The 13,766-nt window shown below is 48.2% G+C and overlaps 1 protein-coding gene across 3 annotated transcripts in view; it reads left to right on the forward strand.

The window, feature by feature from the left end:
* The window catches only part of SETD5 (SET domain containing 5), a 156,272-nt gene extending 147,586 nt beyond the window's left edge, over positions 1–8,686 (forward strand). For all 3 annotated transcript variants that reach the window (XM_074957249.1, XM_074957251.1, XM_074957250.1), the window contains 2 exons: positions 7,428–7,513; positions 7,689–8,686. In XM_074957249.1, the coding sequence (XP_074813350.1) occupies positions 7,428–7,513; positions 7,689–8,291 (689 nt within the window). In that variant the 3' untranslated portion in view covers positions 8,292–8,686. The remainder of the gene's footprint in view (positions 1–7,427; positions 7,514–7,688) is intronic.
* Positions 8,687–13,766: the final 5,080 nt, after the last annotated feature.

Below are 13,766 nucleotides of genomic sequence, written 5' to 3' on the forward strand. Positions count from 1 at the left end.
GTGGCCCAATATTGCACCTCGACCCACATTAATTGAATCTGACCTGAAAGTTGGCTGGCTGCATACCACTGGCAGACTTTTCTCAATAAGAAATCCTCGTGCAGTGCAGAAAGCAGTCTGTTGGGAAGACCTACTCCTTCAAGTGAAAATGGTTCTCCATATGGAAAATCCAGCATCATCTGGAACCTGTTGATGCTCCAATACCCCAGATTCTTGACTGTATGCTTCACCTGAAACAGGCTGGCTTGGCATTTAATTCAGTCAGAGTCCACTTTCCAACAGTATTAGTGTGTCACACTCCGATACAGTCATACTCAGTCTTGTCACATCTGACAGTATTGAGATTCCGCAAGGGCCTGCCACATACTTACTTGTCTGGCAGAGACCTGACTCCTACATGGGGTCTCAGCTTACTCCTCCTAAAGTTCATGGAGCTTCCATTCACACCACTGTCAGAATGTTCAGTACATCTTCTTATGCCTAAGGTAGTCCTCCTGGTAGCTATCACAGCACAGTGTGTCCACTAGCTCCACGTCCTCCTGGCCAGACCTCTTTACACTTCTTTCTCAGGGACAAGCTAGTTCTGAGAAGCGATGTCTCTTGCCTGTTTCCAGAGTCTTGCTTTCTTACCTGGACAGGACCAAATGCTTCCTCATCTCTTTGTGGCTATATCTGGCTTGTTGAAAGGCAGCCATCTCATCACAGAGAATTTAAGTGGATCATAGAAATGCAGGGCTGGAAGGGATTTTGAGAAGTCATCCAGTCCAGTCCCCTTCACTGAGGCAGGACTACACCATCTCTGACAGGTGTTTGTCCAACCTGTTCTTTAAAACCTGCAGTTACAGGGATTCCACAACCTCCCTTGGGAGCCTATTCCAGAGGTTCACTACCCTGTATAGTTAGAAAACTTTTCCTAGTGTCTAGCCTACATCTCCCTTGCAGCAGATTATAAACCCAATACCACTTGTAATGCCTTTTGTTGTTATGGAGAACTGTTGATCGCTCATCCTTTCTAACGGCCCTTCACAGATTTGAAGGTTTATCAGGTCGGTCCCTCAGTCTTCTTTTCTTAAGACTAAATATGCCCAGTTTTTTTTAACCTTTCCTCATAGGACGGGTTTTCTAAACCTTGTATAGTTTTTGTCGCTCTCCTCTGGACTCTCACCAATTTGTCCACATCTTTCCTAAAGTGTGGTGCCCAGAATTGGGCACAGCCCTCTAGCTGAGGCCTCGCTAGTGCTGAATAGGGCAGGACAATTCCTTCTTGTCTTACATACAACACTGCTCCAGTTAATGCACACCAGAATGTTAGCCTTTTCACAACTGTAGGATATTGTTGACTCATTCAGTTTGTGATCCACTGTAACTCCCAGGTACTTTTCAGCTGTATTACTGCCTAGCCAGGTAGTCCTCATTTTGTAATTGTGCATGTGATTTTTTTTTTTCCTCTTCCTAAGTGAAGTACTTTGCACTTGTCTTTATTGAATTTCATCTTCTTGAATTCAGATCAATTCTCTAATTTGTCAAGGTTGTTTTAGATTCTAATCCTGCCCTCCAAAGTGCCAGCCTCTCCTCCCACCTTAGTGTCATTTGCAAATTTTGTAAGCTTCTCTTCACTCCATTATCTAAGTCAGGGGTTGGCAACCTTTCAGAAGTGGTGTGCCGAGTCTTCATTTATTCACTTTAATTTAAGGTTTCACGTGCCAGTAATACATTTTAATGTTTTTTAGAAGATCTCTCTCCCTATAAAAGTCTCTATATTATATAACTAAACTATTGTTATGTAAAATAAACAAGGTTTTCAAAATGTTTAAGAAGCTTCATTTAAAATTAAATTAAAATGTTGATCTTATGCCGCCGGCCCACTCAACCCGCTGTTGGTCTGGGGTTCCGTTCACCTAGGCCAGCAGCGGGCTGAGCGGGGCCGGCGGCCGGGACCCCAGGCCGGCAGCGGGCTGAGTGGCTCGGGGGTTCCATCCCCCGGCTCCTGCCAGTCGGGATCCCGGCTGCTGGACCCGCTCAGCCCACTGCCGGTCTGGGGTCCCGGCCCTGCCCACATACAGTGGGTACCTACCTTGTCCCTGGTTCTGGCCTATTCTCTGCCTCTCTCTCTGCACTGAGCTGAGGGTGGGAGTGCACTGAGCATAGGGCTGGAGGTGAAGGAGCAGGCTGGGGGTTGGGGTGTAGGGTCTGGCCAGGAGCTAGAATGAGGGAGGGAGCTCAGGGTTGGGGCAGGAGGTTTAGGTGTGGAGTGCTTACCTGGGCAGCTCCCATTTGGTGGGAGGGGTGCGGGTGGGGGGTGCAGGAGCTCCCGTTTGGTGCTCAGGGTGGGGATGTATGGGGGGGGGGGCTGGGGTTGTGGGGCGGTGCAAGGGTCAGGGCAGAGGGCTGGGGGCCTGTGAGAGGGGTGCAGGTGTCAGGGCATGGGGTGTGGGGGGGTGCCAGTCAGGGCTGGGGTCGTGGGGGGGGCTGAAGGAGTCAAGCAGAGGGCTGGGTGTGTGAGAGGGGGGTACAAGGCTCAGGGCAGTGGCTTGGGGGGGTGTGCAGGGCTCAGGGCAGAGGGCTGGGTGTGTGAGGGGGGGCAGGGCAGAGGGCTGGGGGTGTGGGCTGGGGTTGTGGGGTGCTCACAGCAGGGGACTGGAGGGGGTATACCCCGCTTCCACCCCCCCTTCTCCAAGGCCCTGCCCCCGCTTCTTCTCTGCATCCGCTGGGAGCAGCAAGCACACTGACCCCGCTCCTCCCCCACCCCCTCGGGAGGGCCATCAGCTGATCGGCCAGCAGGGAGGGATGGGGAGGAGGAGGAGGGGCAGGAACCCAGCACACTGTGGGAAGAGGCAAAGGAGGCGGCAGGACCAAGCTTCTGCCCCTTGCCCCCTGTCCCTGCGGGAGGGGGCAGGGGGCGGAGAAGAGCAGGCCGGGCCGGGCTGGGCAGGGCAGGATTTTTAATGGCACACTGCTGGTGCCCCGGAAGGCAGGAGCGTGCCGTCTTTGGCATGCGTGCCATAGGTTGCCGACCCCTGATCTAAGTCATTAACGAAAATATGAACTATTATAGGACCCAAGACTGATCGCTGCAGGACTCCACAAGATATACATCCTCCCAGTTTGACAGTGAACCGTTGATAACTACTCTTTACTACCATCTTTCAATATGTTGTGCAACCACCTTATAGTAATGTCATCTAGGCTATATTTCTCTACTTTGCTTATGAGACTAGCATGTGGGACTGTGTCAAAATCCTTATTAAAATCAAGATATAGCTCATCTACTGCTTCCCTTCTATCCACTGGACCAGTAACTGTGTCAAAGAAGAAACTTAAATTGGTTTTGCATGATCTGTTCTCTACAAATCCATGCTAGCTATTCCTTATATCCCTATTATCCTCTGGGTGCTTTCCTTGAGCAGGTCCTCAAGGAATCACTTTTGAAGCACTTAAAGGAGAGGAACATGACCAGGAACAGTCAGCGTGGATTCACCAAGGGCAAGCCATGACTGACCAACCTAATTGCCTTCTATGAGGAGGAACTGCCCCTGTGGAAGAGGGGAAAGCAGTGGACATGTTATTCCTTGACTTTTTAGCAAAGCTTTTGATACGGTCTCCCACAGTATTCTTGCCAGCAAGTTAAAGAAGTATGGGCGGGATGAATGGACTATAAGGTGGATAGAAAGCTGGCTAGATCATTGGGCTCAACGCGTAGTGATCAATGGCTCCATGTCTAGTTGGCAGTCGGTATCAAGCAGAGTGCCCCAAGAGTCAGTCCTGGGGCCCGTTTTGTTCAATATCTTCATTAATGATCTGGAGGATGGTGTGGATTGCACCCTCAGCAAGTTCGCAGATGACACTAAACTGGGAGGAGAGGTAGATATGCTGGAGGGTAGGGATAGGATACAGAGGGACCTAGACAAATTAGAGGATTGGGCCAAAAGAAATCTGATGAGGTTCAACAAGGACAAGTGCAGAGTCCTGCACTTAGGATGGAAGAATCCCATGCACTGCTACAGACTAGGGACCGAATGGCTAGGCAGCAGTTCTGCAGAAAAGGACCTAGGGGTTACAGTGGACAAGAAGCTGGATATGAGTCAACAGTGTTCCCTTGTTGCCAAGAAGGCTAATGGCATTTTGGGCTGTATAAGTAGGAGAGTTGCCAGCAGATCGAGGGACGTGATCGTTCCCCTCTATTCGACATTGGTGAGGCCTCATCTGGAGCACTGTGTCCAGTTTTGGGCCCCACACTACAAGAAGGATGTGGAAAAATTGGAAAGAGTCCAGCGGAGGGCAACAAAAATGATTAGGGGACTGGAGCACATGACTTATGAGGAGAGGCTGAGGGAACTGGGATTGTTTAGTCTGCGGAAGAGAAGAATGAGGGGGGATTTGATAGCTGCTTTCAACTACCTGAAAGCGGGTTCCAAAGAGGAACTGTTCTCAGTGGTAGCAGATGACAGAACAAGGAGTAATGGTTTCAAGTTGCAGTGGGGGAGGTTTAGGTTGGCTATTAGGAAAAACTTCTTCACCAAGAGGGTGGTGAAACACTGGAATGGATTACCTACGGAGGTGGTGGAATCTCCTTCCTTAGAGGTTTTTAAGGTCAGGCTTGACAAAGCCCTGGCTGGGATGATTTAGTTGGGGGATTGGTCCTGCTTTGAGCAGGGGGTGGGACTAGGTGACCTCCTGAGGTCCCTTCCAACCCTAATATGCTGCTATTCTATTAAATAAATTGGTTAATAATTTGTCCCACTATTTTTCCAGGTATCATATTTAGGCTGACCAGTCTATAATTTCCTGGGTTGTCTTTGTTCTCTGTTGTAAAAATAGGTACTGTTTGCCCATCTCCAGTCCTCGGGGATCTCTCCCATCCTCCATTCTCAAAGATAATTGCTAACAGTTCCAAAGATTGCTTCAGCTAGTTCCTTAAGTACCCTTGGATGAATTTCTTCAGGCCTGTCAACTTAATACATCTAACTTATCTAAATATTCCTTAACGTAGTACCACCCTATTTTGGCTTGCATTCCTTTTCCCTTGTTATATTAATTGTGTTGAGTATCTGGTCACCATTAACCTTTTTAGTGAAGACTGAAGCAAAATAGGCATTAAATACCTCATCCTTCTTTGATGTCATCAATTATTAGCTCTCCTTCCTCACTAAGTAGAGGACCTACTCTTTCCTTCATCTTTCTCTTGCTCCTGATGTACTTTTTCCTTTACATCAGGATAGCTTGTAATTGTATGTTTAATATTGTCTCTTTGAGGAACTGCCAGCTCCCCTGAACTCCTTTATTCCCATGAGCCCTGACCTACCAGTTCTCTGAGTTTGTTAAAGTCTGTTTTTCAAAGTCCATTGTCCTTTTTCTGCTGCTTTTAGTCCTTTCTGTCCTTAAAGTAACTAAATCTGTCATTTCATGATCACATTCACCCAGATTGCCTTCCACCTTCAAATTGGCAATCAGTTTCTCTATTGGTCAGGATCAAGTCTAAAATGGCTGTCCCCCTGGTTAGTTCTTCCACCTTCTGCAATGAGAAGTTGTCCCCAATACAGTCCAATAAATTATTGGAAATTTTGTGTTTTGCCATGTTACTTTTCCAACAGATGTCTGGGTGGTTTTTCCCTAATTACTACCAACTCTTGTGTTTTGGATATTTCTCATGTTTGTTTTAGAAATGCCTCATCCCCCTCCACTTTGTGATTTGCCTATAGTAGAACCCTTGCCCTGACATCATCCTTATTTTCCCTTTTTTATCTTTACCCAGAGTCTTTCAACCAGTCTGCGTCTCATCTCCTCCTAGACCTCAGAACAAGTCTATATATTGTTGATACATAATACACCACCTCCCTTTTTATCTTGCCTCTCTTTCATGAACAAGTTGTAGTCCTCCATGCCAGTATTCAAGTATGAGACTTGTCCCACCAAGTGTCTGTGGTGCTAATTATCATAATTTCTTATCTGCTAATACTTCCGGTTCTTCCTGTTTATTCTCCACACTCCTTGCATTTGTGTAAAGACATCTAAGATGTTGAGCAGATTCCCCCGCTGTTTGTTGCTCCTATGAACCTATTTTAATTTTCCATGTCTTCACCGACACAGCAACATCTAGTCTTCTGTTAAGATTGCCTTTTTTATGCTTACCTGTGGGCTTTTGTCACCTGCCCTCTTTGAACCTAGTTTAAAGCCCTCCTTGCTAGGTTGGCAAGTCGGTGCGTGAAAATGTTCTTCCCCTTCTTGGTCAGGTAAACCCCATCTCTTCGCAGCAGACCTCCTTCCCAGAACAGCACCCAGTGGTCAAGGAAGTCAAGGCCTGCCTGCTGACACCATCTGTGCAGCCATCCATTCATCTCCAGGATGTGCATTTCCCTGCCTGGGACTGTACCCTCAACCAGGAGGACAGACACCACCACCACCTGCACTCCCACCGCCCTGTAGTCACTGCTGATCTGCCCAGGGTCATACCTGGCAGTATTCATGCCCACACGGATGAGCAGCATGGACTAGTGGTCAGAGGGATGGAGGCACCTCAGCAACCTTTCCGAGATTGCAGTATGTCCACTTGGCATCAGCTGGCTAGTGGGCCTTTCCCTCCAAATGTTAGGGCATGCTCTGCCCAAGGAAGAGACAGAGTCTTCCACCTGCTTCAGAAACTTGCCAGTGTGTGAGATCTGTAAAGCTGCGCTGTGGAGCGCCCCACTCAGTTTTGTCAAGCACGATGCCTTGGACATGGTGGCTGGTCTGATGCCGGGTTCAGAAGAGCAGTATTCCAACTGGTATTTGACTGATGTGGCTGGCACACCTCCGTCTCACTGCCTAGAAGGGATACTGTTTGCCAGTCACCTCCAGGGGGATCCACTTCAACACACACTCGAAGACCGTTTATTTCCCCTGCAGTAACTGTGGGTCTACAGGATGTTGTAGTCCCTGTGGATCCCACAGCCTGCTCTCCAGCCCAGTCTTTCGGAGGCCTCCGCTTCAAAGGTTTGAACTGTGAGGGACCTGAGGGAGGGTTGGGGCTGCACCACCCTTCGTGCCCTCATGCAGAAGCACCGGGAGGCTCAGAGCCCAGGCGCAGCCCCAGCAGATACGACTGTGAAAAAGTGAAAAGATCTTGTGCACTTGTGGCTCATGCTCCCCTACGGTGTGCTCCAGGCCAACTACAGCGTCTTGAGCAACCAGTTACTGGCGGGTAAATAACGGTTCTTTACTCACGCTGGCGGCTCTTGTGTGGTGTTGGGATTCTCCAGATTGCTGTTAGTTAACTTCTTTTGGCTTCAAAGGCCCCAATGACTTGAGGTGCTGGGCGGTGCTCCTGCCTTACCTGCCGCAGGACTGTGGAACAAGATAACGGGAGTGCACACAGATGAGCTTAGGAGAGAACAGTTGTGGCCCTGGTCCAGGAAGTGAAGTTTAAGGCTTGACTGTGCTGTGTCTTCTAGGTACTGCTGAGGGAGACACCCCAGAAGTTCTCAGTTCTGCACTCAAAGGACCAGCAGTTTACAGCCCTTCTAGATACAGCTACCAGGTAAGATCCATCATTGATTTCTAGTCACAAGCAAGCATTAGAACCTGCAGTTCATTGTCAGCAGCTGATCAGGTTGTTTGAACAGCAAACAGTGTTGCTAAGTGGGGGTTAGTAGAGAGAGGAGGAAATCTTTGTGCTGTGACACTTTTTTTCTCTCCCTCCCTCCCTTCTCCAGCTCCTGCAGTCTGACAGCCCCCGAGCAGAGTCCCAGGCCCTCCTTCAGCAGAGTTCCTCCCCCTACAGAGGACACTCTACTCCATCTCCTGGATACAGCTACCGAGCAGCTCCACCAAGAACAGGACACAACCCCGCTCAGGGCTCGTCGGAAGCTTCCCTTTCCTCCACCTCCTATTCCAGCCCTGCCCATTCAGTTCCCACGGACTCCCCAGCTCTCTTTGCAGGGAATTCTGGGTATTATGGCAGCCAGCAGCACTCTGGAAGTAGCATTAATAGCAACCTTCTGAAGAAGAGTCAGTCTGCTGCTGCCAGTCCAGCACAGCAGGTTGCTACAGACTCAGTGTCCTTGGGGTCGGTTTCTCAGCCTTGCACAGGAGCATCAGGCTCCAGCTCTGCTCCCCAGAGTTCCAGATCATTGCAGTCAGACTTGCGGACTATCAGCCTGCCTAATTCTGGGCAGCCTGCTCTCCACCAGAGCTCCAGAGGGCCAGGGGTTTCCAGTTCACAGCACTATCCACACCATGGGGGAGGCAGTGTCCATCAGTATAGACTGCAGCAGCTTCAAGGTCCAGGAGTAAAGACTCAGACAGGACTTTCCTAGGGATGCCTGGATCCAAGGAGGACCGAATTGCCCATGACTCCTTCCAGCTGCCTCTGGAAGTGGATTCTGGGCCAATGCTGGGAGCTTGCACCTGATGCTGGGGGCCCAGGGGGTCAGATGCTGGAGTCTGGAGTAAATGAGTGAGATTTATGAGCAGAGGCAGCCTCTGCTCTTGGAGGAGGATGCAAATTTCTCTGAGGCAGAGACTAGCAAAGCTGGATACATTGTAGAAAAGCAAATGGTTCTAAGTGCAATGACTGCAATGCAGCCTCTGTCTCCTGTCCATGCCCATAGCTGTAGTCACTTGTGCAGTGAGGACATCTTTTTAAGTATGAAAACAATTTAAAGAAAATTCTGGGGGAAGTTAAACTCCAATCCCAAAGCTCCCTTGCAGGTCAGGTTCTCAGTGCATCTGGGGGGGGGGGGGGTTTCATCCGTTATGATCATTCCAGTCACAACAGACCAGCGCATGCACCACCTTTAGGCCTGGGCTGTGACCCCCACAACCAGACCCATTTCCATTGTGACAGACTCCAAGAACTGGTCAGTTAGCGCTGGGACTAGGAGACAGTGAGGGTGTGGGGGGCTCTGTAGGATGTAACTAAATGGGGGGCGGTTCCTGTGACTGTCACTAATGGGGATCTGTGAATGTTTGTCACTAGCTGGGAAACTGAATTGGGGTCGTATGCTGCAGTGTATCATCAACGGGAAGGTTTCCATGAACATTGTCACTGTGTGACACTGGGTGGGGGGTGGGGGTTGAGTAGGGGTGACCTTGTGGCGTCACTGCTATGGGGGCTGTCCAAATGAGTCATGTTCGTACTGGGGTCTGTGGTGGGCAGTGGAGTGTGTGTCCCAGAGTGCATGGTTGGTGGGGACTCCAGGCCTCGGTAAGTTGAGTGCCGTAGGTGTAAAGTATCACACACAGTGAATGTGAGCCTTGGGGTTCCTCCCACCTGGGGGTCACATGCATAGAGTGGCGCCAAAGCCAGCCCAAAGGGGGTGCGCTGTCAGTTCAGCTCCATACAATTGCCAGCTTCTTTCTCACTTGTTTACTGTAATATCAGGCGTGTTTTTATTTATCTAATTTTATATTCAGTTATAACCATATTAGGTTAGCTAATATACAACAGGTAGAGTCCCTGGTGCTGCAGTGGGCCTTCTCCTTTTTCTCTTGGACGAGATAATGCTGTGAGTCTGTCTCCCTGTCTTTCAAATGCACAGTCTTCTTCCTTTTTTAGGGCTGTTACAAGTTCTCTACTTCACAATTGAAATCAGGTGTTTGTTCAAGGTAGGGGAGACTTTTAAAATATTAAAACAAAGTAACTTTCTCCAACAGTCTGGCTGAGTGTGTGTTGGGGATGGAACTTGTCACCTGGAACACGGGTGTCTCTGTATACTGTATAAAATAGGTGTAAACTTCACTCAGTTTAGACCTGGGTGTGTAGTCTCCCATTTCATGCTGTGTGCAGCATGGGGCAGGCAGGCTCTGCCCTGCCTAGTGGCAGCAGTGGATTTGGGGGTTGGGAGCAGCATGCAGAGGTTCCAGCACCTCAGCATGTGCAGGGTGCAGAAGGGAGGCACCCTAGAAAGCTCTTGGAAAGGTGGGGGCTGCAGCTTCTGACTCTAGTGGGGTTTTTACACCATGCTGTAACATTTGAACTTTCACAAGAGATGTAATAATTTTGATAATAAAAATACTTAACTTGAAAATCAACATTTTGGAATTTCCCTTCCCATTTTTTAGCGGCTTTAATGTCCTCGCCCTGAGAACAGACATACGGCCAGGTATTTTATGCATCTCTGCCCTGCTTTGCCCCCCTACCCGTAACCCAGGTATGTAAAGCATTGCAGAGGTCTTGAGGCAAGGAGAAAACTGCGTGTATCAGTAAAGGAGATCTGGTAGTTGCAGAACAAATCTTGAATTCTGATTTGGGTTATTATCGTGGGCAAGTCACACAACCTGCTCATTTGTCAGCTCAGCTGGAATATTGAGTAAAATTCAAAATCCCCAGTGAGATTACATGCTGCCTTGGAATTGAATTTTCCTAGGGATTCCTGAGTTGCTTCCCTGGAATCATGAGATTCCCTGTAGTTAACCACCCACTATTTCATCAGCCCATAGCAGCTAATGATGTATACTGATCCGAAGAGGGGTTGCCTTGAGTTGGCATCGTATTGTGATACGCAGTAGAATTTTTTTAAAAAATGAAATGAAATGCTCACAAGATAAGCAAAAAGTCAATTTAACATTTTCTGGAAGACACAATAACTTTCAATTAAGAGAATTAATCACTTTCCACTTTACAACTTTTATTATGTAAATCTGCTGTTGGAAATTATCAAGCTCTAAGTGCTGAGATTCTGGTTCTTTACATAGATCCAGTTCTTCCTGGATATTGAAAAAAAATCTTTTGAACATCTGTGCATACACCCTATGCACTCTTGAAGTGGCCAGTGAGATTATCACATTACGGGGTGTCAAAACAAGAGAACAGTCTCTCTGGCCGAGCTGCACAGCATCGTTCCATTACACAGTTCAGAAGTCTGAGTCTTCAGCTGCCTTCTCCCAGTTGGCCTTTTCATTTAAAAAGCCTTTGACCAGACTTCATATCTCACAAAACAAAAGTTTACCTTGTATGGGTCACTCATAGTTTAGCTATGAACAGAAAGGTCATAGGTGATCAAGGTTCTAAATAGTTGTTTTATTGAAAGGGATATGAGGAAAACCTTTCTCTAGGATAGTGGTGTGTGGCCCCAGGATAGGGGAGTTAGATTTTTTTTTTCTCCCTTACTGCTTTCTTGATTCTGACTTTACAGTAACTTCATCCTTTAAAGATACCATCTGTTTGGGATTCTCACTCCTGGCTCTTGAGCACAAGACTGGCAAAAATCCCCTAGTTTTTGTTTTTCTGTTGTTGTTGTTTTTTCACCCTTGAGGCAGAGTGTGATAGCAGGGTAGAGCACAAGCCAGGCGCCTACTAGCTGTTCTGTGTCACACCCCTGAACGTTGCAGCCAGTTCCTCCAACTGAGCAGGAGGTAAAGGAACTTCCTGCAGGGGAATGCACTTCATGAGCCATCTAGTTCCCTGCTTGTTCCTAATGGATACGTTTCAGAGGAGCAGCCATGTTAGTCTGTATCCTCAAAAAGAAAAGGAGGACTTGTGGCACCTTAGAGACTAACAAATTTATTTGAGCCTAAGCTTTTGTGAGCTACAGCTCACTTCATCGGATACATTCAGTGGAAAATACAGTGAGGAGATTTATATACACAGAAAACATGAAAAAATGGGTGTTATCATACACACTGTAACCAGAGTGATCACTTAAGGTGAGCTATTACCAGCAGGAGAGCAGGGCGGGGGCTGGGGAACCTTTTGTAGTGATAATGAAGGTGGGCCATTTCCAGCAGTTGACAAGAACGTCTGAGGAAAGGTGGGGGGGGGGGGCGGGAGGGGGAGGAATAAACAAGGGGAAATAGTTTTACTTTGTGTAATGACTCGACCACTCCCAGTCTCTATTCAAGCCTAAATTAATTGTATCCAGTTTGCAAATTACTTCCAATTCAGCAGTCTCTCGTTGGAGTCTGGTTTTGAAGTTTTTTTGTTGAAGAATTGCCACTTTTAGGTCTGTAATCGAGTGACCAGAGGGACTGAAGTGTTCTCCAACTGGTTTTTGAATGTTATAGTTCTGGATACCTTTTCCATAGCTATACCTGCCTTCCAGTCAGATCTGGTTAGTTGTCTGAAAGACTTGAGGCCTTTGGGACATTTTGGTATGGTGGGTTGGTTTTTTTGGATGGTGTTGCTGCTAACTTAGGGAGGGATTGTTTCTAGTTAAGTCCTATGGGGATCTGTTCCTGGCCCCGTGCAATTCAATATCTTTATTAACAATCTGGAAGAAAATATAAAATTATTGCTGGTAAAATTATTGCTGGTAAAAACAAATTAATAGTATGGTAAATGATGGGAACAGGTCAGTTATACAGACCAGCCAGGATTGCTTGGTAAGATGGACTAATTTAAACAAAAGATACAATGTAATACAGCTAAATGCAAGGTTATATATCTAGGAACAGAGAGTAGGTCACACATAGGGTGCGTCTATACTAGTGACTGTTCACTTGTCCATGCATGTGGTTGTGCCCTAACCCCCCTGTGGTCCACCCCTAAGTCCCAGAAGCACGTGTGTGAAGGCAGGTAAGCTAGCGTGCATGAGGGGTGTGAGGGAGTACAGACCTTGGGCCGTGGCATAGCCCCATGGCAGTGTGGATGGGGGTTAGGGTACCTAGTCTTGAGCATCTGCAGTCCTCCACCCCCATTCCCATAATGCACTGAACCCTTTTCTTCCTGACCCTTACCCAGTCTACAAAGGTACCTGTCTCCCTGTTGTCACAAGCCGTAGCAAGCTGTGCTGACAGCACTCTTTACACATTGTGCAGGTGACAATGGATCCTGCTCCAACAGCAGCTGCCTGGCCTGCTGACCACACCCAGGTGCTGATCAGTGTGGGGTGGGATTACACCATCCTCCACAACTTGTCCTGAAGCAGCAGGAACTCCTGTACTGCCAAGTTTCATGGAGGCTGGAGGAGGCAGGTGTTCGGTTGGCTCTGGCCCATCAAGCACTTGAGGCTTCTGTATAGGAGGGCCAAAGACTCCAGCAGTGACTTCGTGAGGGCTCATTGTGCATGCCCCTTCTGCTCTCCAGGGCTCCCTGTACAAAGCCTGAAGTGGCTCACAAGCCCCTCATCAACCGTACTGGCCTCATTGTCCAATGGGATGCTGATGAGGGCCAGGGAGAGAGGGCAGCAGGTACCACGGGGGATGTCCTGCAGGACAAGGAGTATGTGTTTCCGCACCTCTAACTGGAGGAGCTGGTGGAAGAAGCCCCCCTACCTCCCCCTCTCCTGAACCTGAGGAGAATCCCAAGCCACAGCAGTGACCAGAACTTGAGGCTGGTACGTTAAAATGGATCCCCACCCCCCCTGACAACTCACACCTCTTGCTCTGGTGCTAAATTCCTGATTTTAAGAGCCCGGTCATTTGAAGTTCTGTGCTTCCCTGGATAAGATGCCGTGCATTGCTCTGCCTCTGAGAGATTGAACTGCACTGCTGAAGCCAAGGCATTGTCATGCCCCATCTCCTTACCAAACTTCTCCAACTTCCCCCCTCCATCCAGCGCCAGCTCTGCTCCACCCTGAAATGGGCCCCGAGCAAGAGATGGTTATAAATCAATTGTTTTATTGATTTCCGATGAACCACTGTTACACATTTGGCTAAAGCTATTTCTTAAAAGCAGATTAGCAAAACATCACTGTGCCCTTGTGTCTGCGTTTCTTGGCCAGCATTCAGGCAGCGATGGGCCCATGGCTACATGGACTGGGAGAAGGGAGAGGCATGTTAGAAAGGTCCCATTTGGGGATGGGACAGTTGTAGAAAACGTATAGTTGGTTGTCTAAAGTTAGTAAGAGCTT

This window comes from Natator depressus, chromosome 7 (assembly GCF_965152275.1).
Source record: "Natator depressus isolate rNatDep1 chromosome 7, rNatDep2.hap1, whole genome shotgun sequence".
NCBI lineage: Eukaryota > Metazoa > Chordata > Testudines > Cheloniidae > Natator > Natator depressus.